This window comes from Argiope bruennichi, chromosome 11, assembly GCF_947563725.1.
Source record: "Argiope bruennichi chromosome 11, qqArgBrue1.1, whole genome shotgun sequence".
In the NCBI taxonomy this organism is placed as follows: Eukaryota; Metazoa; Arthropoda; class Arachnida; order Araneae; family Araneidae; genus Argiope; species Argiope bruennichi.
The window spans coordinates 78,257,036-78,284,124 of record NC_079161.1 but is presented as its reverse complement, the minus strand read 5'-3'; the positions used below and the strand labels follow the sequence as shown (position 1 = coordinate 78,284,124).

Sequence of the window (27,089 nt, the reverse complement as noted above, 5' to 3'; positions counted from 1 at the left end):
TTTTTTAATTTTACATACATTTCTTGCAGGTACAATCCTATTAGAATTAGATATGTTGACTCAAAGGATATTTAAATTATCTTTTAATAATATATAAGGTATTTCAAACTAATTTTATTTATTTTGTTCTTTAGTAAATTATTTAAAATAATCTCAAGATTATATTTTTTTTAAATGAAAAACATATCAAACCGAATTCCAAATACTTTGACGCTTGTGAAATGAGGACATTTGATAAGAAAAAAGGAACTTCATCGTGGTGACAAACCAATGCAACTTAACTGACAAGATTAGCCGAAAAGGTGCTTTTGGCTCTAATCAAATCAAACTATCAGGATTTAATAGAAGATTCAGTTTAATTTTGTTTGTTAGTACATTTTTTCCCTATTTACAAACATTTCTTGCAGGTATAATATCGAAATACTTACCTTCCCAGAAAAATGGGGTCGACCGTGATGATGTATGTCCTTCCGATGATGCTGGGGCAAACTTATAATTTGGGTAAAGACAAACCGGGCCTCCAGATTTTCCCGACAAATGTCAACGAAAGTGCAACGGTGAGTTTGAAATCCACTGTGGTGAAAGCTTATAAGCCAGATAACAGCTACGGGACACGAGTAATTACTTTTGCCTTGTGGTTGGCAGCCGAGTAACAAGATCATAAGTCAAAAGTAATTACTTTTGTACTGTAGCTGTTATCTGGCTTATAAGCTTTCACGACACCACTTTTATTTATAAATAACAATTCTCATTTCGTTTGGACAATTTAGTATGTGTTGAGTATATATATATCAGTATCAAAAATATATCTTTTAATCACAGAATTTGGGTATTTCCTATTTTTTTAGGTAATTGAGCAATATTTCACTGATACCCAGTATCGATTAGTAGATGATATATCCCAGGTGAAGGATTTTCTCGACGTTAGTGGTAAACTCTCGCTCAAAATCAAATCGGGCTTGGTAGATGTGAATGGAGAAGGCAGTTACGCCAAGAAAATATCTTCATATGATAATACACTGCAAATTTTAATCAAAGTGCATTTTGAAACGGTGAGTATATTTTTTGTGATAACAAATAATCGTTTTAGAATGGAACACATTCTGAATGTAGGAATTTTATAGAATGCACCCAAAATGACCGGGAGACAAAATTTCCTTGAAAAGTGTATTGTATCATTGTCTAGAAAACTGTAAAAAGTTGAAACTGATATCTTATTGTCATAATGGTCCCTCATAGTTGGTGGGACACCATAGTATTCTATTTGTATTATCTTTGTTTAGAGAGTTAAAAATGATAGTAATTTTCAACTAATGTTTGATGATGTTCTAATATTGGAGTAAGCCAATGTAGAGAGCCAGGATCCAAAGAAATGAAAAAGACCGTAACAAATTTGACTAGTTGTTTGATGGTCATTAACCGTTGATGGGGCATTTTAGTAAGCCATTTGTGTTTGAACTTTGTTGGAAGATTCGAAAATTTCATAAAATTCTTCATTTGAGTCTGATGATGTCCTCGCATTAGAATAAACTAGTGTTCTGTGCCATAGTCCAAAGAGCCGAAAATGATCAAAACAATTTGATGGCCATTTACCATTGGACGGACATTTTAGTAAGTCATTTTATTTTAACTTTGTCCAGCAAGGCAAAATTAATCATGACAATCTTCACTTGATGTCTGATGATTTGTCCTGTTGGAGTAAGCCAGAGAACTGTGTCATTTCTCGAAGAATCAAAACAAAATACAGTAGTTTTGACTTGATAGCTTTTATTTTCCTGGCGTTGGATGGACGTTAAAGTAAGTCGGTGTAATGTACTATGATTTAGGAAGTCTTAAAAGACCATTGCAATATTGATTTAAAGTATGAAGATGACCTGACATTTGAGAAAGATGAAAATTAGAAAAATTGTACTTTAAGACGAGCTCAGTCAATTGGACATTTTAATAATGAAAACGAAAAGCAAACTTAGACTTGATCAGAAATAAATAAATTGATATGAAATTTCTAAGCACCTCAAGAATGCAGAAAAAACTTCTTGAACATAAATTAAAGATAAAAATTTATTAATAAAAAACACATTAAAGACAAAACATTTTTTTTATCTTTAAATATTTTTGCCTTACTTAGTCTGATATGTTTTATATGAATGCACATTTTCGTTGTTTCTGACAAATGGTAGCAACTATTTTCTCTAGTCTATATACTGGCAAGATTGAATATTTTTGACTTGGAAAAGCGATACTTTAATTTTTTTAAATGATGGTTGAAACTTTAGATAATCTATCATATTCAATCAAATTCATGACATAAGAACTCATGATAAAGGCTAAATGTGAAATTTTATATATTAAGATGTCATTTTGGAGCACCTACATATAACACCTGAATCTGAAATGTGTCCTTTATATTAAGATAGATTGCCTTCCTGGGGGACTTATAGAGAAAGTAGGCTCGTATTTGGGTTTTTAAAGGGGACAATTTAGGGGAATCTCCAGCAATCTGACCATCTCTGCTGCATGTAATTCGCTATTAAAACTTACATACTTTGATTAGTATATATTTAATAATGCCATTAAAGAGTACAGTTAGAGGATAGAATCTTTAAACACTAATTTTATGTTCCAAAGTCATATTGTTGTTTCTTATGGCATTTGCCATGGACAAGCCCGCTGATACGAAGACAGCGATTTTAAGTCGGTGGGGGAACGTCTCTTGTTTTTTTATAGCGCCAACTAGAGTCTAAAGTGCGACTTTGCTACTCACGCATCAATCATTCGCTTGCACAACCCCTTTTTATAGGAGGGCACATTCACACATAGAACAACGGAAGAACAACCATGCCCAAACCACGACTCGAACCCAGAACGCCCAGATCACGGGTAAGACGCGCTATCCCTATGCCAGGACGCCGGCTCCAAAGTCATGCCATTCTTTTCATTACATTATTCCTTGTCTTGGTTCTTGGTTTCAATAAGGAGTTATTATGTAATTTCCCTCAAATTTATTTCCCTTTCCTTATTCCTGCAATTTATTTTTCGAACTCCCTATTTAATAAGATTGTAAAATATAAAGTGTTACAAATCGTGTAAGAAATGAAGTCTTAAAAATTTATCAAAAAAATTGTATAAAAATGAAGTTTGCATCACTAAAAGGAATTTTTTCTTAAGATTTAAGATAATGTAGAAATTATTTTTGTGAGATGCTATTTTCGGAACATACATTAAAAGAAATTGCATAATTTTTAATTAATTTATATTTTAATTGTCTTTAATTTCTAATTAATTTATGTTTTAAATTATCAAATATTTGACGGACACTCTCATTTTGTCTGCAAGGTTACGTAGGCCAAATTTCGTCAAGATCAAACAAGAGCTATAGTTTTGTTTAACAAACATACAAACTAGCATTTAATTATATCTGTTTTGATTATTATTCCTTCCGTTTGCAAATCTAAATGTATTATAAAATCAAGTTAAATTCAATCAATCAATTCAACCATTCGCATCGTTCCACTTTCAACAAATCCACTTAGATTGATTACTGTCACGCCAAATGAGTAAAAACATCTCACGCTATTCTACTTTTATATGTTCATCTAAGCTGATCTTTCATGAATACTCCACTACTGCTTTATTATAATCCCCTCAGCGACTGACTTTCTAGATTACACCACAAATCTCTCTCTACCACTTCCCACTCCAAGATTTTTCGTTTCCATCCATATTCTCTGAGCATCTATTTCAAGCTACGCGGAGTGATGGGAGTTGTGACCTGCTGGATTCTAAATTTACGTTTGACACCACGCCATCTTTAAACGGTTTCTCACATTGATGATCGATTTTGACTTCCAGCAGTCGGATTTGTGTGGCGTTAAATGATCATGATTGACCAAATTTACATTCTGTGCGTCATGTCATACTATGTCTTTTCCATTTGACCATTGAGGTATTTAACATCGATTAAACATCTGTCATAAAGCGGATGGTTAACTGTTTATTATTTATTTCCAGGTGACACTGACGATCCCATCTCATATCAAACCACTTGACGACTGGCCTCAGTTCAACGAAGAATTTCTCGGGACCCATTATGTTAGAAGTATAACAATGGGTGGAGATTTAATAGCCTCAATTGACGTCAAAGCTCAAAATAAGTTCGATATGGAACGAATCAAAGGTGCCCTCAATGCTGGCATCACTACCAAAGGCGGAGCATTCGAGGGTTCAATACAAGGTAAAGTATCAATTTGAAAGGACACTTTTGGGCGTGATTTTCCGAAAACTTTCCCTCAAACTTTCTAACAATGGTGTTATCTCCCATTCATTTTGGCATGCGGGTTTATGCAAAAGTACCAAAATATCAAATATATATTTTAGACCTTTTTTTTCCCCAACTGATCAAAACCAAAATATGGCACAGAACTACAATTGTAGTCACAACAGGACCAACTCTTTGCCAAATTTGGTTCAAGATTTAATATGAATTCACACTGAAACATAAAAGTATTAAAATTGTTTCAGAACTTAAAATTTACTAAAACTGAGCCAAATTTCATTTACCTAAATTATTCCGTTATTGAACTATTGCATATGTCTACATATTAAGTACAGACCAACAGACTTTCAATACTTGGCAAGTTTGGTTTGAAATTTTATACGAATTTGTGTTTAGTGCTTAACCTGATTTATTTTTAAAGTTTTTTAATTATTCTGTTCACTTGCATTTGGATCACTATACAAAAAGACTTCGTCTTAATGGATTTCGTTGAAAATTTTATAGGAACGACAAATTTTGCGTAAAGATAGTATATTACATTTCACCCGTCTAGTTCAAAAGAATTTAGAGTAATGATGTTCCCAGAGAGACATTGTTCCAAAAATATATTTTTCGAACTCGATGTAGTTTGAAGTGGAGTATTTGTCAAAACATGGAGTTCGATTTCTTTTTGTCGGTTACAGTTGTTGTTTCTAATAGCACTTGTCGTAGATAAGCCCACTGACTTCAGAAGTCAGTGATTTTAAGCCAAGAGTGCGTCTCTTGTTTTCCCAGTAGCGCCATCTTGGGCGAAGAGGGCGCCTTAGCTGCAAACATGTCACAATCCGTTTTACGGGGCGGACTTCACTTATGCACTTCATTCACAGATCATAATTTAGACCCGAATCAGAGAACGATCACCCCCTGATCCAGTACCCTCAGTGGTGTTATTCTCGACATAGAGGACTTTGTGACCACGACAGATTTATGCGCGCGTCAGCTACCACGCACACAGAGAGTCTTCGACCGTTTCGGTTCGAACTCACAACCCAAGAGACGCGAATCCAACGCCCTTCCAACCAGGCTATCGTGGCCCCTGTCTGTCTATATACTTGATACATGAGAAAGTAAATAAAAAAAAGAAAGAATTGAGTTTTTTTAATCAATGTATTTATTACGCTTATAATAGGTATTAATGTCGTTAATGAATTAATTTTAAAGAAATAGACAATTATTTATTTCTTTCGTCGATCGTATGTTCATCTCTCAAATGAATTGTATTCATTTAGTCATGCTATTTTTTTAAACAATTTATCACTACTAAAAAAAGTTCTAATTTAAATTATACTTGCATAATAAACATAATATTCTACCTGCTTAACTATGCTTGCATGATGAAGAAATTAATTTTCGAATTCGAACCAGTTGCTTAGATTGTTGATTTTGTCATTCTTCTAGATCAACTGAAAGTGGAGTGCCCGTGAGAGGGGAAAGGTAATTAAAAATTAACGCGCATCTAGGTATCATAACATTTATATGAATTAAAAAAATGCCGAAATCGGTTCACTGGTTTGGAAGGGGGCTATCACGTTTTTTTTTTCTTATTCAGAATATATAAATGGGGTGTGGGAAAGGGACAAAGGCCCATTAATGACATTCCTTATGAAATATGACCAAATCGGGATTTGTGATTAGGGTTGGGAACTTGTTCTTTTGTTTTCTGAACTATTTTAAATATGTCGGTGAAACAAATTGGCAAAATCGGTTCCCCTGTCGACATGGAGGTTATGTGTAAGCCTTATTTTGTATCTCACTGAAATGGAGGGAAACAAGGAATAAGTGAAAATTGCTGAAGTATTTAGAGATCATAAGTTTTCATATAAAACAAAAAGTTATGAAATCAGTATCTAGTTCTTTTGTTCCTGGCTGTTTTAAATATATAAATATTTTTTTCATTCATTATAATTTAAATAATCTTTGCAAATTTATAAGTAGCAATTCCTCAGTTCTGAGCAGCGTTGAAAGTATTGGAGGTTATAGTAAAAAAAGCTTAGAATACACATCTATATCTTTTGGTCGATCAATAATTTTATTGTTCTCATTATAAATTATAATCAATGCATATTCCACTCGTATGATATGGACATATACACTTCAAAAACATGTGTTTCTTCACAGCAAAGCTGGAAAAGTTGAGAAACGAAACACAAGATAGTTCGTCTTTGGAAATCAATTATTGCGCAACGGTTCCGCTTGAAGGTGTCAGTTACACAACACAGGGTCTTTTGGATTTGGTGAGGGAGTTCCCAAACCATGTTAGGAAAATCAACAACGGGCTGGGCAACCCTCTGAGAATGGAACTCTTTCCCCTGAAATCGCTGCAATCTGATTACAAAGAATATCTGGAGAATGGGTGAGTACTATTACAGATTTTCGTTTCTTTGATGCTTTTCAGCTCCCTTGGCATGCAGGGTATCACAGAACTTCATACGCAAACTTTGACGAGAAGCTGAGAACATCGATGGAACACGTAGAAAAGTATAGTTGGAAACTCTGCTCTTGAAGTGATTAAGGCATAATACAAAATGGACAGCAAATCGCTTCATTATCCAATTAAGAGTGCAATAAACGGTTACAAGAATCTCAGAAGATGTTTGTATTGAGGACAGATACAAGCATGACATTCATGTCATATGGATTTTGGACCATTTTCAAATTTACAGACTTGTTGAGGATAATAGCAACAGCAATAATAACTTGTGCCACCAAGAATATGTCAGAATTCATTGCCATTTCATAAACAATGGCTTTGAAGTTGTCATAAACAAAAGAATCAAGAAGAGGAAATTCAGATGATCTGAGGCGAGGCAACCACTAAACCTAAGTACTGAATTCACTTAATAGGGTAGATTCTACAAGTGGTTCTAACCACAGCTTGGCTGTCCCCCCTCCCATAAATTGAAGGCTTTCAAATTGAATTTGATTCTATATCACGTGTCATTATACTTTTGCAAAAAATCGGCTTAGTTGGTGTATGATGAAAACTCAAACAAATTCGATCACGAAAAAAGATGATTTATTCTATAAGTATGAAAACACACACATACACACAAAGCTCAAGAATACACAAAAACAATACATGCAGAAATCTGTAATACATAAAATAACTAATCATTACTAAACAATTGCAACTGCACAAAGCGATTAAAAGAAACTCTATGGAGATCAACACAGATTTCACAGGTCTGTGCACCTCCTCCTTACTTACGTGACAGAGCATAAAAGCTTCTGGAAAGAAACTGTATCTTGGCTTTTAATAAAGATAAAACTAAAATTTGCCTGGATTCTAGAACTTTCGTTTTTTTCTCCCTCCAAAGTCGCCAAATGGTGGCTAAGAGCATTGGTCGTTGTCCCGGCATCCACTCAGAACCCAAAACAATATTTGTAATTCTCTGTTCCTTACAATGAGACTAATCGCGCAGAGAAGCAATATTACAAATTCATAATTACATTGCTGTCGATTCACAAAACTACCACTCTCTGCGTGTGCACCTTCTCTTAATATAAAGCATAGCAATTCTTAGAAAGAAGCCATATCTTGTTTTTTAATAAAGACAAAGCCTTCCAATTTTGTCCTCAAAATCGCCAAATGGTGGCTAAGATCATTGGTCGTTGACCTAACTTTCTTTCAGAATATTTTTATTTGTAAATCTCAGTTCCTTACAATAAAACTAACCACGCAGGAAAGGAATATTACAAATTCGTAATAACATAATTAATGCTATGAAATTTGCAAACCTTGTATCTTAGTTTCGTCAGAGTATATCAAAATTCAACACAGTCTAGAAATTCTAGGTGATTCCTTCGACAATTAGAAGGGTGGAAAGATTCTCTAACAAATAAATGAGATTTTGTTTGCTTTTTTATTTCCTAAAGCGCCATTGGAGAGCAACTAGAAGAAATGGATTATCAGCTGGACGATATCCTTGCAACACGAAAAGCCATCTCCATTTTTGTTTCCGGTTTTCCTCCGGATGTACCTCGCCAAGTTAAACAGAAGGTATGTAAAAAAATATCTGGATCAATATCCAAAGAGTTTTTATGGCGATCAATTGGGCGATATTTTTTCAGCGATTAGTTCGACATTATTTGGCATTATCTGCTTGTTTATTCCTGCATTTGTTATCAATAAATATTATTTGAAATCTGAGAGCATGTTTCCCAATGTCTTAAAATATAATCACATTTAAATTTTATTTTTTGATATTGGAGATATTTGTGCCATTTTGTATTGCATTTATTGGGAAAGGTTTTCGTGTATTGAAGTCATATCAAAATAAAATAAAGGAGTTTTATATTTGCGATTTTAATTATTTTCCTACTACAATTCGCGCATGCGTAAAACAGCAGTATATGTGCTTTGCACTTATCCGCGCAGGTGCGAAAACCTCAAACTGCGCATGCGCAAATAACAAGAGCTGTGGTATGCATATGCGATACATTTCTTCGTTTACGTCTGATTTTAAACAGCGATTCAAAACTCATTATGCCCTAAAAATTAATTGATATTGGAGATATTTGTACCATTTTGTAGGCATTTATTGGGGAAGGTTTTAGTGTATTGAAATAATATCAAAATAAAAAAAAAAGAGTTTTATAATTGCGATTACAAACATTTCACACTGCTAGAACTGACTTAAGTGGAGCATGTTTTTCTCATGGACAACTTTATGTGACACTTTCTAGAGTTACATCCAAACAAAATCTGTTTCTCTTGGCTCCAGGAAGAAAAACATCCAATATGGCTACAAAGAAATATTATGAAGCAAGCTGAATTTCATTTTCATATCAGATTATATAGAGTTGATAAACAAGTGTGGAACAGTGGATAAAATGATTTATTTGTATATTTTTAAATTTTAAAACTGCTTTTCTGTTGTATATTTTTAGTGAATTGTTTTGTCTACGAACATATCATATTTTTACCTTTCTAACAGTTGAAATATTTCTGAATGTGTGCTATAAAAAATTATTTTGTAGTCATCTTTGATGATTTCTAAATATATTTTTATGTTTGCTTGATATTGCGTGACATATCATGTCATATCGGGTGGTGGCTAGACTTAAGTTAAAGTCAATTTTCCTCTTTGGATGTTATACCACGGACAAAATTGTGTGGGTACTGCTAGTACAAGATAAATAGCAAATATTTATCAAATTTTGAAATAAATCCAAAAAGAATTTATTCATTTGTCGGTTTGTACGTAAACAAAATGTAAACACAATAACTCCAAAACTGTTAGGGTTTAAATAGATAAAACATGATGTGTCTTCCTTTATCAAAACTATCAATTTTGGTTCCAATTGGTAGAAAAAAAAAGGATTTTAAAATGGGTCCTTAGTTCTTTTCGCTATTCTGCGAAGCACAAAGCACGCTTATTGCTTAACTCTGAATATAAAAATCCTAATAATTGTAAGTTCCTATATCCACAATTTTTATGCGAGGTTAGGAGGGAATAACTAATTAACCCTCTCTTTCCTAAGGTAATTCGAATTCAAACTCCTCAGAATATTAGAAGATTTGAGAGTTTCTCTTTCCATGATAAGATTAGTTTCCTAGCATCTTCCCTCAAAAACCGGAATTTCAGTTGTGTTCTTAAAGGGTTAGTGTCCAAAAGAAGAATTAACTTAGCTTATGGTTAATAGGCAAATGTATGCTCCTTTGAGTTTCTCATAAAATATCTCCCTGTCCTCCAAATCCATCTAGGCGAGCATCTCTGATGAACAAAGTACACACTTAACGAAAGACGTTTTGAAGCCTTTCGAAAGGAAAAAAACCTTCGTAGTTATATCCTAGCGTCCCGGACACTCGCTATAGCTTCATTGAACGGGCGTTTGGGTTCTTTCAGTAATAAGAGAGTTAAAGAGCATCATAGAAAATTTCGCTGGTTGTTATACAGAATAAAATGAAATAAACTTTATTGCATTCTATAGTACAAAAATTTCGGAACGCAGTTAAATGGTACGTAGAATTATTCTTTGTCATGTGATTGTTACTTAACAAAATACCTGTGGCACTCGAATCTCACCTTATTCAAATGAAACAAGCGATACATTTGTTTCTTTATAACCTTTTATTTTGATTTTTCCTGATATAGTAACTGTAAATTTCCTTTTCTAATTAATGAATTTTATTTTAGATTGAAGATTTCACTGACAAAATGGACAACCTGTATGGGATTTATCTGAAATCCATAACAGAACTTGATACGTCCGTGGGAGCATCCACACAACCCATAACTGATGCCATCAATGCTTATAAGGACGGAGGGTATTCGATGCCACAAAAATACCTCAGAAAATTCAAGCAGATGAAGCAAGAAATAGTAAGAAATTGATAACAATGTTGAGCAAATTAAAAATATTATTCATTTCTTAATAGCGTCATATTTGAAGAATATCAATTAAGAATGTTAGATAAGAATTAAAAAAAAAAAAAAAGATTTTTTTAAACATGGTTAATCAATGTATTGAAAAATATAAAGTATTTTAGTGAGTGACTACTACTAAAAAGAAATTTAGCTCCAAATTTGGAGATATAGCTTTATAGAAGATAGAGCTTTTTAATTTTTTATATGCATGTTGTAATTATTAGATAGTATAATCAAGTTATGAATAATGTTATATTCAAATTTATGAGTCAATAGACTTGCAGTGAAAAGCGTATGACAGATGCTTTCTTCTTATACTTGCTCGATTATTTTAGAATGGAAGAATAGTAAAAAATCAAAAATGGCTTCTCCGAACTGCCCAAAGGCACACGGGGTATTTCGAATGATTGGAATATCCCGATAGCACAGGAAATATGGGTAAATTTTAGGGATCAGCATTAGGTAATAGCACAACCCCTCCGGTAGGTGGTATGTCCCAAAATTGGTAGGAGGTAGCCATACATGATTTCTGTCCCCGCCTCGGTAGAGAGAATCAATCCCGTACCGAAGCATCCCATTCTTATGTATGAGGTGCCCCAGGGAAGGAAAATGGACGGACTTAATCAATTTTATATAAACAGTAAAGAATCGATGCTAATTTTTTAAAATTTTTGAGGGTAATATTTGTTTAATCCTCCGATAGTCACAATAATTTCCTCCTTAAATATTTGAAATATATGTCTCGAATTCTAAATGTATTCTATTGTATATTCATCCAATTTTGATAATTTTCCCTCCATTACTGTAATAACTAGTCCTAATCAGAATCGCAAAGTTGTTACTTCCGCTTTACTCAAGTAGTCGAGAAAGCACGAATGATGGTCCTCTTTATACCCTGAATGGAAATTAAATAAGAATTCCGTCAGCCATTAACGATCATCCAACTAACTCTCCCATTTTGTCATCTGAGTGGAAGTAACTCAAACCTGCAACATTAATATAAACATGTAAATGAGATTGTAAAATGTTAATAAGTATTCTGTAAGAATATATCTAATTCCAATTTCCAAAAAGTAGAATAAAGTAACAGAAATTCGATTAAACTATTCTGACGTGCGTATTTATTAGATATTGAGTCTTAGGGAAGATAGAATAAAATTTAATATTTTTAAGAGTGGAGGATAAGTTTGGTAACTCTTAAATTATTTAAAAGAGCTCGCTGAAGAAAAGCTTAGATATCTTTTAAATAGAAAACGTGCATATTACCCTAAACATGAACATTTTATTCATAGAATGACTTTTTTTTTCAAAAAATATGACTTGAAATTTTCTTTTTCTTTTCAGTACAGAGAGGCTCCAGGTAAGACATTTTTTTTTTCTTTCTTTTAAATCCAAATATAATTGTTTTCGCTTACATGTATATTAATTGCTACGTTACTCAAAATGCCCGATGCTAAACACATAAATTCAACATGGCGCAAAATTTTATCATGGCAATAAAAAAATTCGAAGTTTTGAATCGAAATATCATAATCTGATAATGTTTTAATCTTGGAACGTTTCTCTGAATATTGTTATGCATTAGCCATTGCATTCTGTGCTTAACGAGTGTTATATCACGCAGTTTACAGAAACTCAATTATGCAGGGTGTTCTGTAAATCAATTGACAAACTCCGAGGGTTGCTAGTAGGCATTGAGAGGAACAAAAATTGTGATGGAACATAGCATCAAAAACTACACTGAGAGGATTAAAATCCCCAAAAAGTGCTCGCACGCTTTGAATGCAGAAAGAATTGTGAACATACATAGTGCACATATGCCGGCGATGCAAAATTCCCATGCTAGTTTATTATGGAAATCTCAATAGAAATCTAGTGTCAACGTGTGAACATAATATAACGTCATCCTGTGTCCTTGGTGCCTATAACATTATCTAACCAGTCGGATGAGCACAAAATTGAAGAGAAAGAAGGAAAGAAAAGATACGATTAACTTTGCAGGGAATCTCCATTCATCGAAGTCGCATCCCTTACAACTATATTTAACGTTTTAAGAAAATAATTTCAAAATTAAAAGGGAACAATATCTAAGAACAAATGATGATAACTAGTTGAATTTACATAGAAACTTTGATAGTATTGGAAAATTTATATTTTGGCAAATTCCATTTCTCATTTTTATTTGTATATAATCATCATGGGATCTCCATTCATGCCAAAAGAATCGCGATGAATGATCTGGTGAATGAATATAAATGCCATGATTACTCACTCGTCCATTATTGTTTTATCAGTTGACCAAGACAAATAAATAATGTAGCAAGTGCCAAAATTGGCCTAAAACATTTCACAATCTTCTGTAAAATTTGTATTTCAGCACTTATTGCCCGTTCTACTTCTACTCTTGAAATGCATATGTATCCCAATATATTTTGTTAAAAAAAGGCAATGCGTGATCTCACAGGTGTCAGTAGAACCGCGATGAGGGATTTTTAATATATAATAAATGCCATGATTACTCGCTCGTCCATTATTGTTTTATCAGTTGACCAAGACAAATAAATAATGTAGCAAGTGCCAAAATTGGCCTAAAACATTTCACAATCTTCTGTAAAATTTGTATTTCAGCACTTATTGCCCGTTCTACTTCTACTCTTGAAATGCATATGTATCCCAATATATTTTGTTAAAAAAAGGCAATGCGTGATCTCACAAGTGTCAATAGAACCGCGATGAGGGATTTTTAATATATAATAAATGCCATGATTACTCGCTCGTCCATTATTGTTTTATCAGTTGACCAAGACAAATAAATAATGTAGCAAGTGCCAAAATTGGCCTAAAACATTTCACAATCTTCTGTAAAATTTGTATTTCAGCACTTATTGCCCGTTCTACTTCTACTCTTGAAATGCATATGTATCCCAATATATTTTGTTAAAAAAAGGCAATGCGTGATCTCACAAGTGTCAATAGAACCGCGATGAGGGATTTTTAATATATAATAAATGCCATGATTACTCGCTCGTCCATTATTGTTTTATCAGTTGACCAAGACAAATAAATAATGTAGCAAGTGCCAAAATTGGCCTAAAACATTTCACAATCTTCTGTAAAATTTGTATTTCAGCAATTATTGCCCGTTCTACTTCTACTCTTGAAATGCATATGTATCCCAATATATTTTGTTAAAAAAAGGCAATGCGTGATCTCACAAGTGTCAATAGAACCGCGATGAGGGATTTTTAATATATAATAAATGCCATGATTACTCGCTCGTCCATTATTGTTTTATCAGTTGACCAAGACAAATAAATAATGTAGCAAGTGCCAAAATTGGCCTAAAGCATTTCACAATCTTCTGTAAAATTTGTATTTCAGCACTTATTGCCCGTTCTACTTCTACTCTTGAAATGCATAAGTATCCCAATATATTTTGTTAAAAAAAGGCAATGCGTGATCTCACAGGTGTCAGTAGAACCGCGATGAGGGATTTTTAATATATAATAAATGCCATGATTACTCGCTCGTCCATTATTATTTTAGCAGCCAATCAGAATGAAAGATTTGGAAAATGTACTAAGGAGTGAGACTGACCTAAAACATTTTTCATTGCCCTTAAATTTTACATTTTGACATTTATTGAGTTTTCCATTACCAGTTTTCGAAGATATATATATATATTATTTTTTTTATCTTACTGTATTTCTCAAACAGAACTAAAGCCAAGAATAGGCGGTGCTCAGTATCATCACTGGGGAAGGTCCAAGTGCGAAGGTCCAGATGCCGAGACAGCTTTCTCAGGGGTGATTACGTCATCTCAGACTATTCAGAATGGAGGGTCCGACAACCTACTTTGCGCTCCTTTCAATCCGGAAATTCCTGACCCCTCAAACTATCTACCAGGATTTGATCCTGAAGATGAAGAGCAGTATTATGAGAACCTCCTTGTTAGTCCACTGAAGTAAAAAACTTTCATTCTCTTTCTTTCATAATTATTTAATAATTATGTTTGTATAATACTTACTTATACAGTAATTCTAATCATACCAATACTTACTTATACAGTAATTCTAATCATACCAATACTTACTTATACAGTAATTCTAATCATACCAATACTTACTTATACAGTAATTCTAATCATACCAATACTTACTTATACAGTAATTCTAATCTTACCAATACTTACTTATACAGTAATTCTAATCCTACTAATACTTACTTATACAGTAATTCTAATCATACCAATACTTACTTATACAGTAATTCTAATCATACCAATACTTACTTATACAGTAATTCTAATCATACCAATACTTACTTATACAGTAATTCTAATCCTACTAATACTTACTTATACAGTAATTCTAATTATACTAATATTTACTTATACAGTAATTCTAATCATACTAATACTTACTTGTACAATAATTTTCATAGTGCTGATATCTTTTAATACAATATTTCTAATTGTGCAAATAACTGCACAATACAATAAATCTAATAGTGCTAATGCTTATTAATACAATATTTCTAATTATACTAATAACTGCATGATACAATAATATTGATACCGATTATTACAATAATACCAATAGTGCTAATACTTATTAATACAAAATTTCTTATTGTACTAATAACTGCATAATACAATAATTATAGTACTAATACCTATTATTGCAATAAATCTAATAGAACTAATGCTTATTAATACAATAATTCTAATTGTGCTAATAATTGCATAATATAATTTTAATTATACTAATACAATATTTCTAATAGTACTAATGCTTATTAATACAATAATTCTAATTGTACTAATAATTGCATATTATAGTTTTAATATATACTAATAAAATATTTCTAACAGAAATAATACTTAAAACTAAACTAAACTCAGTGGCACGACAGCCCAAAGTGGGCCAAGGCCTACAGTGCCTATATCTGCTTTCTTGACAGAGGACCCTGGGGTGCGAGGCATATGTCCTGGTTAGGTGGTCAGCCTAACGTGGAACCCCCATTGTTTAGTTCCCAAGCAGGCCTGGTTCTCAGTTTATCGATTCACTGAAGGGATGAAAGGAAATAATACTTACTAAAACAATAATTCTAATGATACTAATACTAAAACAATAATTCTAATGATACTAATACTAAAACAATAATTCTAATGATACTAATACTAAAACAATAATTCTAATGATACTAATGTCTGTTAATACAGTAACATAGCATGTTTTCTTCATGCTAATATCTATTCGTTCTTGGTATTCTCTAAAATACACTTCTTTCACATGATCAGAAATTTTGATTGTTATTCTTCATATTTGTATTTATTTTTCCTTTGTAGTCTTTAATATCCATTTCTCTGACGAAATTAACTGTTCTACATAGTTTTTTCTTCTTACTTCCTTAAACCCCCGGGGGGCACCTCGAAATGAGGATGAGATGTTTCCGGCATGGTGGTTGGATCTCGCCACCCTGGAGGGTACACTAATAGGTGGGGGATCTGACTCCTCCAATCGATGACGGGACGTACTTTCTTCGGGGAGGGTTGTACCGTGGCCGGTGATGGCCCTTAGGACTCAACCACAGTTCCCGCCAATGTTGCTGTTGCGGCGATCCGGTCATACAGTTTTTATGGTTTAAATCCGTGCGTCTTCGTGGCGGGTCGGAGAGTTAGATGGCTGACTTCTTACTTCCTTAGCATTCTCTAATATTATTTTCACTGGTATAATCAACTATGTTTCCCCTTGTCAGTCTATCCACTCCATCCTATAAACATACCATCTTCTTCTTTTAATCAAATAAGCAATATCCTTGAGTGGATGAAATTGATACAAAGTAATTAACTGATTGTGCTCTTCTTTAGTTCCATTGCTTTCGGAGTGCTCATTGCTGTGAAGTAAGCGATTGAGATTTCGGATGTGCCCAAACACAAAAGTTTTTCTGCCCATTGCTCGAGATCTTGAAAAACTTGACGCTGAAAATAAACCACCTGTTTCGTTTACTACTTCGAAAAAGAGTGTAGAATGAGAACTGAAAAACCCTCATGAACTTTAGAATTATGTATTTGTTTATTTAGTAATTTGTAAATATTTTTGCAAAGAATATTAATTTTTCATAACAGAATACTGTTTCTGACAGAAAAACAATCAAGTGTGAACTCTTAATCTATTTATTTTCTTAATTCTATTTTTAATCCTCTCATCCCAGGTACATGGGAGCAATAGAACGATTCTCATCTATGGATTTCAAACACATAGCTTGTTCGGTATGTCGATCACCCCATCGCACCGCAACCCTGATCAAACCGGGCGACACCAAGTGTCCGAAGAAGTGGACCAAAGAATACGAAGGATTGTTGATGGCCCCTGGAATCGACGATGCTAAAGGAGAGTACGTGTGTGTAGACAAGAACATGCAGGAAGCAGTTGGAAACATTACATTTGGTACCACAAAAGGGACTGATGTCTTCAAAATCCAGGAAGTGAAAATAGAGTGTGGTGGATTACCATGCGGACCTTATGCAGATGATAAAGCAGTACCATGTGTCGTCTGTACCATATAAAAGGGTGTTATATAATCAATAAGATATTTTTTGATAGATAGATAGTTTTTAGTTTTGTTGTTGCTCTTGTTTATTTATTTATTTTTGTTGATGTTTTAATTGTACAAATCATGTAATCCATGTGAATTATCTAATAACGAATGATGCTGTAATAGAAATTTGAAATATCTAATGAAGTATTTATGTTTTGTTTTCAAATATTTTATGTTTGCATTAAAATATAGATTAATAGTTGATGCCAAAAATAAAAATGTATATTTGACAAATATATATATCTTTTTCTTAGCTATGGAGTTTCTTAATCAGAACAAGTAATATAAAAAAAATTAAAGTCAATTCCTACTTAGGTCAACAAATTTTTTTATTTTATTTTAGTTACTTTTTATTAAATAATTACAATTAATATAAATAACTTATACTAGCAAATCTGCGGATCCCAGTATTTACGCAATTCGAATAAGATAACAGATCATTTATATAGAAATCATCGCTAACTATTTTGGTGGTATCATCCTTTTTTTAAATCTATTAATTTCAATGAATCCTCCGAATACACGAAAATATTTTTAATTTGATGTAAGTAATAATAATTCATTTACAAATAAGTATGAAAAGACACGAAATTGAAACATTAATATCGCGAGTTCGCAAATTGTACAGACTAAGTCTATGGCAAAGGATACCGACGTGCTCTGATTGGTTTAAGCAATTGGTTTTTGGCAATGTTTTGCACTCATAATAGTGTAGTTTTCGCTTATTTGGCTCAAACCTCGTACCTTTCATTAGTTTTATGGAAGATACGAGTGAATATCAACACGATCTAATTTTTATTAATATAATTGTTTTCTCTAAATATTACTAGTAATACTACTAATACTAATTAATAATAAATATTACTAATAATACCAGTAATAAAAGTAACTAATGTTGTTTATGCACAGAAGTATAAAAACTATATGAAAGTAATTACTAAACGTATGATGCAGCAATTAAATAATTCTTATTTTTCTATGATTTTCGTGCCTTTATTAGATAATTTATGCAGTCATTGAAACTTGTTGCTGAACGTTGTTGTTACTTTCCCATCAACTACATATGGGGAGATGATTACTTAATGCCCAAAACGTATAAATATGTAAGCTTAAACGGAATATGTGATTTCGTAGCTCATTTTTTTAGTTATATCAAAATAATATTAAGAAGAAACACATATAAAAAATATTTTTAATTAATTGTAATTTTTATATTTCCTGAATTTAGGTTTCAGGATTGGATCTTTTCTGCTGTATATGTGTTCCAGATTAATATTACATGTAAACCGTAAAAAGTAGTGGAGGGGATAAATTCACAATTTTATTTATTTTTATAAAAATATATTTCAGTTTGGCATCTTTTTGGCAATGTTTTGCCAAGGCTTAAACCAATCAGAGCACGTCGGTATCCTTTGCCACAGACTTAGTCTGTACAATTTGCGAACTCGCACTAATATCTAGCAATACAAAATTCAAAATATTTATTTTTTGATATGCGCGTCAATTGAATCGGAAATAAAATGTTGCCAGATAGGAAAAGAGAAACTTCTTTCGGAATAGAAATAGACAACTAAACAACTAAAACTCTATTTAAAGTATTGAAAATTAATTAAATTTAATTAATGAATAAATATTTGAAAAAACTGTATTAACATCAAGTGTCATCCATTATAAGTTTAAAAAAATGTATTTGAACTTGAGTGGATGAATAAAAAGTATTTTATTGACGATTAAAAATCTGAACAAGATATATAAATTATATAAATAAATATATATAGGGAGAGTGTCAACTAATAGTAGGAATTGAAAAAGCTTTAATATATATATATATATATATATATATATATATATATATATATATATAAGAGATAGAGAGATAAAGATCAATATAGAAGTCTTGTGATTGTTTGATTGTTTCAAATCGATTTAAACTGGTTAGTGACTTAAATTAATTGAGACAAATAATGACTTAAAAATAATAATGTTCTTATATGATAACTTGAAATTTGCGATTGTAGATTTCATTTTATTTATTTATTTAAATGTGACAATATAGATCTAGATAAATATTTATTTTTCTATAAATGCTGGATTATGCAATATCGATAAAATGATTTTCAACGGTCGCTTCCGTATGCAATATTTCAATGTTTTAGTCTAAAGATAAATTATATAATTTAGATGAAAAATTATTTAATTTTCCTACCAGTCTGCCGAAGAAAAATTTTTTACTATGGTTTTAATTATAATTAGGAACTGTTACAATTTTTTTAAATTGAAACTGTTTCGGGTTCACGCCTATAGATGGCGTTTCCGTCGCGTGAGAAATTTTTGTTCATTTGTTTTGTATTTTAACGTACAATGGAAGAACGGTGTTCTGTGTTCGAGACGTGGCACCCAATGCTAGTATCGAGAGAGGTGTTCTAATCTGTGATAGTCAACTTAAAATGGCCCAAAATATGCACGAAAAGAAAATGGTGTTAACAAGACAAGCGTTTTTATTTGAAGAGATTTACAGAAACTATTGTGAATAAATATAAAGCGTATTTAGACTCTGGATTTAAAAACATACTTTCGGAACAATATATAAAATTGTTCCTTATCAAGGAAAAGTGTGATTAAATAACAATTCTAAACCTGTGTAGGTATGCTACGTAGGTAAAGTCAACCATCTAACTCTCCGACCCGCCCTAAGGCACACGGATTTAAACCATAAAACTGAATGCCCGGACCGCCGCAACAGCAATTGGCGGGAACTGTGGTTGAGTCCTAAGGGCCGTCACCGGCCACGGTACAACCCTCCCCGAAGGAAGTACGTCCCGTCATCGATGGGAGGAGCCAGATCCCCCACCTATTAGTGTACCCTCCAGGGTGGCGAGATCCAACCACCATGCCGGAAGCATCTCATCCTCATTTCGAGGTGCCCCCCCGAGGGTCGCTGTATAGGTACTCTGTGTAGTTACGTGTGATTAAATAACTAACAAAGTTTGCATATCTGCAAACAATATAAAATCAACGTAAACAATATTATGTTTTTGGAAATGTTCTGTATTAAGAGATGAGAAATTCATTCGTATTATAGCAATTTTAATTTGTTAGTAATATTGCAATTTTTTACAAGATTCTGATATTAACATTTTTATATCTGTGCCTCTCTATTATTATCTATTAGCCGCCTTTGGCGTCCAGCTGGTTCGCGGTATATAATGATGGCTAAATTAATTAATTATTATAATTAATTAAATATTTTATGTAACTTGGTCTTACTAACTTGCTCCATCTTTTAGAAAGATATTTTTGAGTTTCAATTTTGATTGATATAAAATTCCTGTTATTTTAGAAATTTTACGCCTTTCTGTTAATTTTCTTATGAAATGTTTTCTATGAGATCCCCTAATATTCTTAAAAAAAGGCATCTACTCTGCTATTTCTTGTCTTTTAGAAATGTAGCCTTATTTCTAATCTAAAACAATGTAAAATTTAGTTTTTTTCTTTCTTGTTAATAGTATTTTAAATATGAATTTAAAACTTTTAATAATTCTTCTTAGAATTAAGTAAACAAATTTGCTTGCTTTCCTGAAATTTACTTTACTATTAATGATTTGTATTAAAAACGGAACTTTAATTTCACTATTTTCTCGCTTCATTATTCTTTTATTAATATGTAACTAGGAATGTATTATATTTTTATTAATACGCAATTAGGGACATAAAAGCAAACGAAAAAAATATCCGCAACTGCAGATTTTTATTATTGCTTTTGGTGTTCTTCTAGAATTCTGAGTCTTTTTTATTATAATTTGCTATACGTTTAAAATTAATTCCGAATTCTTATCTATCTTTATTTTCTTGTTAGAAAGTCTGCTTAAACTATTTAAAAATAATTAAGTAAGTATGAAAAATAATTTACATGGCAAAAAATTGCAATGATAGAAAAGATAATTTTTTTTTTTTAATTTTAAGATGATTTGAAAATTATATTTGAACAGTAAAATTTTCGGAAGTTATTGCAAAAAAACCGCCAAAATAACTTTTAATTTTAAACTAAAAATCTAATAAAAATTTTTCAAAAATCGTTTTAGACGCATATCCCCATTTTCTCAAGTACATACAGTGGCTCAAAAAATTGAGAGTACACCTTAGTTTTACTTGATAAATCTGACTTTCAATATAAATAACACATTACCGGGAAGTGCAAACAGGTTTTTATTTTTACACATAACAAATGGTTTAATTTAGACAAAAAAATAAAGAAAAATCAACGAAAAACTTCAAAATTGAAAAGTTTCAGAAGCGTTTTAAATAAACATACGTAGAATTTTGCCTCAAAAAATTGAGAATACACCAATGAAATTTTTGCAATATCACGCATAAAAACAAAGTGTCACTATTAAGTTGCAAATCTTTTGGCTCTTAAAATGGCCTCTAAACGTGATGGCACCATTCGACATATTTTTGGTGGTATCTGAAGATATTTTACCCTATTTTTCTTGCAACACTTGTTTTAAATTAGTTTTGTTTCTAATTTTGTGTTTTTAGACCACTGTTTCGAGTGTGGTCCACAGATATTCAATGGTATTGATGGCGGGGTACTGTGGTGCTGTGTGTAACTGCTGTTTACAATGAAAAAGACATCATATTTTGACGTTACGTGCATTCTGTTTGGGGTAGTTGTCCAGCTGGAAAATGGAATTTCCATCTAAATCCAAATTTTTATCACTTTTCTTTAGATTGCTGCGACTATATGATTCATCCAACTTGTTTCAGAAACTTTTCAAATCATAGGCAGAAGTGTAGGTGCTGAAACTGTGCGAAATGCCATAGGCACGCTGGATATAAAAGTCGCATTGTTAGAGAGAAACCGTTCACCACCTTGCAAATTCAGAAAAACATTTGAAGTTTGCAAAAACTCATCAATTGAAGACTAATAACCTATGGAAGAAAGCTACATTTAGTAATGAAAGAAAACGCAACATTTTTGGCAGTGACGGCCGTCGTATTGTACGGAGAAAGACTAATACTACTTTGAATCCAAAAAATTTAAGTCCGACAGTTAAACATGATGGTGACTCCGTCATGATGTGAGGTTGCATGGCTTCATCCGAGGTAGGAAATTTAATTTTTATAGATGGCATTATAAACGATATGGTTTTCTTGAATATACTTCGCAGCAAGTTAAAGGAAAGTGTTAAAAATTTGGTTTTAGATGGAAATTCCATTTTCCAGCAGGACAACGACCCCAAACAGAATGCACTTAAGGTCAAAATATAGTGTCTGTTTCATTGTAAACAGCAGTCACACACACCACCACAGTACCCCGACATCAATATCATCGAATATCTGTGGACCACATTCGAAGCAGTGGTCCAAAAACACAAAATTAGAAACAAAACCCATTTAAAACAAGTGTTGCAAGAAGAATTGGGTAAAATATCTTCAGATACCACCAAAAATGGGTCGAATCGTTACCATGACGTTTAGGGGCCATTTTAAAAACCAAAAAACATGCAACTTAATAGTGACACTTTGTTTCTATGCGTGATATTGCAAAAATTTCATTGGTGAATTTTTTGAGGCAAAATTTTACGTATGTTTATTTAAAATGCTTCTGAAACTTTTCGATTTAGAAGTTTTTCGTTGATTTTTCTTTATTTTTACTCTAAATTAAACCATTTATTATGTGTAAAAATGAAAACAAGTTTGCACTTCCCGGTAATAAGTTATTTACATTGAAAGTCGGATTTGTCAAGTAAAAGTAAGGTGTACTCTCAATTTTTTGAACCACTGTATGTGCTGACTTTGGTAACTAGATCAAACTGTCTAACCTATAGAGCGCCAACATACAGACACATAGACACACGCACATTTCTTTATTATAAATAAAAATTAAGATAATTTCGTTAAATTACCTCACAACGTTAATTCTTAATAGTAAAACACTTCGTTAAATTAAAAAAACCTCACAACGATTATGGTAAAATTGTAGTATTTCTATTTATATTAATATCTTTCATTTGATTTAGAATAATTTTTAGGAAAAACAACTAAATTGTAATTTTTTGAATAGACAAGTTGAAGACAAAGAATAATAAGTCGATGGAAATAAGAATTTAAAGAAAATGAAATTATGTTCTATTCATTACTTTACATTTCCATTGAAGAACCAAAAAAGTAAATAAATAAGAAAAGAAAAAACTATACATGATTTCTTATTCCTCTTTCAATTATTTATTATTTATAAGTCAATATATCAATGCAAAATACCTTTATCTGCTCCAGTGTTATAATACTTATTATAAGAGATTTAACAGTTTGTAAATATCATCGAAATTGATTAACTTTTTGCAAACGATTTATAATCTATTTTTTCAATCCGTTCAGCTTTCAAATATTCCACAGAAAAATAGCATTGATTAATTATTGAATGGCAACGTCAATTGATTGCTAAAAATAGAATACAATATCTGATTCTCCTAAGTAAATATTAACTTTCATTGATTTTTGCAAAAAAAAAAAAATTATGAAATCCACTATTGCAAATTTCAAGTTATCATATGAGAACATTTTTATTTTTTAAGTCCTTATTTGTCTTAATTAATTTAAGTCATTAACCAGTTTAAACCGGTTTGAAACAATCACGAGACTTCTCTAACTGATTTTGAGATGAAAAACCCCATCGTTTTTCGACGCATGCGTAATCTGATATTCTCGTGATTGTTTCAAACCGGTTTAAACTGGTGAATGACTTAAATTTATTTCGACAATTCATAAGAATTCAGATAATGTATAATTTGGAAATTGTTGTAACTTTAGTTGGCGATAAATTGCCAAATGTGACAATCTTCTGCATTATTTTCTAATAACCTTATTTTAATTAGTTGAAATTATCCCTGAACCAACAATCTTTATGGATTAAACAAACAATATTTTAACCTGTTTGGTTTATTTTTAAAAAGCGTTGCGCGATTTAGGCAATAACACAGTGATTTCCAAGGGAAATACTACAACAGCAGACGATAGATAATTCAAAAGCTATACAGTGAAAACCGATACCAAAATAAAATTACATTAGCAGACGATAGATAATGAGAAAACTATACTGTGAAAGCCGACTCCAAAATAAAACTACATTAGCAGGCGATAGATATTTCAAAAGCTATACCGTGAAAGACGACTGACTCCAAAATAAAAAAAATGGATAAATCGTCAATTTGTTGCCTACATATTTTGAGGCTTCAACAATTTGTTGCCTTCAAATCGCTTCAAAAACTTCAAGCCAAAATCAATTTTTATCATGTTCTCACATGATTTGATGGAAATATTTAAATAGTTTTATGAATTTAAATTGATAGTTACTCATCAATTTATGCAGTATGAAGATGAATTTATTGCTTTCCATTAACTTTTAAAATAGAACGTTATGAAACTAGAAAAAGTTCATAACGAACTGAAACGCTATGAAACGAGAAAACAGAAATTTTTTAATTCGATAATATTTCTTGAAGTAATTGTTGAAATGGTATAAAATAAACGTTTTCAAAATATCATAAATCGGTCAAATATCGTTTGTTTAAAACAGAAATGTGTTAGAATTATTTTACCAAACATGAATAATATGATCGGGCATACAGTATAAAAATTTAAATTTCGCAGTTCTTTTTGCCTTTATTTATTGACTATAGTTCTTTACGATATTTAGAATTTTTCCCAACTAAAATATATAGTATAAGAAATTAATTAATTGGCCCCAATTAATGGACACGGTCTATAATTCATCATGGGTATTATCAAATAATTATGAAGTGCACATTTTCAAATTTATCGTGTAGAATTTTATTTATTTATTTATTTTTTGATTTCGAAATTATTTATACAAATATTTTTAAGCTTCCAGGCCAAAAAAATATTTACACAAATTTAATGGTGAATGATTTTTATTATTACTTTTGGTATTCTTTCAGAATTCTGACATTTTTGTATTAGGATTCTGATACGTTTTATATTCAATTAATATTCTTGCGTATCTTTGTATTCTTATATGTAAGGTATTTTTATACTATTTCTTAAAAAATGATATAGAAAAATAATTTATATGGCAAAAATTTACAATAAATGAAAAGATAATTGTTTTAAGACGATGTAAAGATAAAATTTATGATGCCATACTTTCGGAAGTTATCGGGGAAAAGAGACAAAATATTGTTTAATTTCTAACTAAAAGCTTTAAAAAATCTTCAAAGGTGCGCATTTTTACTCTCCAAAGTACACATGTTTCAAATTTGGTAGCTCTAAGTTAAACGGTCTAGCTTGTAGAGAGTCAACACACATGCACAGTCACACACGTTCTCAAATATAAGCAGACATTCATCTTCATTAGAAGTAAAGATAAGGATCATTTCATTTCATTTGATACAACAAACTCGCAGATGATTTTTATAAAATTGTTAGATTCTCTCAATATATTCATATACTAATTGTGTTCATGCTTGTGAAATTTAAGTTTTTTCAGAAAGATATTAAAAATGCCATCTTTTAATAAAGACAAATAAATAAAAAAGTGCATGGAATTAAGAATTTTTAAAAAATGAAATGATCGTTTGTCTTGCATTTCCATTGAAAAGAAAACTTAACCAATAAATAAATAAATAAGAAAAGAAAGAACTAGACATGATTTCCTATTTATTTTTTTATTTTTTAATATTTATATTATTTATTTTTTATACTTTAATATTACAACAAAAAAGAGTTTTTCTATCATATAAGTTAATAGATTAAATTCATCATAAATATCGTCCAAATTAAATTAATTTTTTGCAAAAGATTTATATTATATTTTATTTTTATTCTTTCAGTTTTCAAGTATGCCACAAAAAAGAAAAGAATATAAATTAATTATTGTACTGCAACGTCTTTTAAAAGTGGAATAAAAAGTTTGTTTTCAGAAAATGTTAATGTTTATTAATTTTTGTAAAAACTGTTTCCATTTTTATGCAAATATTTAAATTATTTTACAAGTTTAAATTAATAGTTACTTATGCAGTATAAAAATGGATTTATTGCCTTCCGTTTACTTTTATAGTAGCAAAACAATAAGCTATTTTCTTTGTAGCTTTAGCATTAAGGAATGAGAAAATAGGAACTATTGATTCCTCGAGGTAATCATTGAAATGAACTAAAATAATAATTTTCAACTCGGTTGTGTATTTTTGTTAAAAATTCTCAATATGTTAGAATTATTTTATTAAATAAGACTAAAATGACTGGGGATACTGTATGAACACTTATATTTCATAATTTTTTCAGAGCAAATTTATTGATTTAATCAACATAAAATATTATTATTTATGACATTTAGGCCATTTTCCAAATTGGTTTGGAGTGGTTTAGAAATTAGCTAATGGACCGTAATTAGTAAATATGGTTTGTGATTCGTGATGAATTTCAAAAATTACGAAGAGCAAACTTTCAGTTTTTCATGAAAGATTTTATTTATTTGATTTCGTAATAATTTATACCACCTTTTTCGTATTTCCAAGCTGGTCTATAGACAAAACAAAACAAAACAAAATTCATCAGGTGAACGTTTTTTAAAATTTCCCTTCATTTTGCTTACGAATAACATAGGTAAACTGTATACACTGCCTATTCAGCGTCGAGCCAAAACGAAGATTATTATCTAGACATACCAAAGTATTCGGAAAAACATCATGATTTTATTTTAAGAACAGGTGTTACGTCTCCCACAAGCTTTGTGATAATGTTTGTAGGGAAAAAATTGACTTATTCCAAAATCAGCAAAG

The 27,089-nt window shown here is 31.3% G+C and overlaps 1 protein-coding gene across 1 annotated transcript; it reads left to right on the top strand.

Moving 5' to 3' along the window:
- Positions 1 to 440: 440 nt before the first annotated feature.
- Positions 441 to 17,396, top strand: LOC129956705 (uncharacterized). The gene is made up of 9 exons (XM_056068637.1): positions 441 to 557; positions 849 to 1,052; positions 4,012 to 4,234; positions 6,434 to 6,668; positions 8,192 to 8,315; positions 10,456 to 10,641; positions 12,031 to 12,046; positions 14,404 to 14,650; positions 16,903 to 17,396. Exons 1-9 carry the CDS (start codon positions 441 to 443, stop codon positions 17,255 to 17,257), a joined length of 1,707 nt encoding a protein of 568 aa, XP_055924612.1. The 3' UTR covers positions 17,258 to 17,396.
- The last annotated feature ends 9,693 nt before the right edge of the window (positions 17,397 to 27,089 follow it).

Excerpts from the sequence above, each read along its gene's own strand:
- LOC129956705 (XM_056068637.1), top strand. The coding sequence starts at position 441 with ATGGGGTCGACCGTGATGATGTATGTCCTTCCGATGATGCTGGGGCAA. Across the intron at positions 4,235-6,433 it reads ATTCGAGGGTTCAATACAAG|CAAAGCTGGAAAAGTTGAGA; the intron begins GTAAAGTATCAA and ends GTTTCTTCACAG. Across the intron at positions 6,669-8,191 it reads AAAGAATATCTGGAGAATGG|CGCCATTGGAGAGCAACTAG; the intron begins GTGAGTACTATT and ends TATTTCCTAAAG.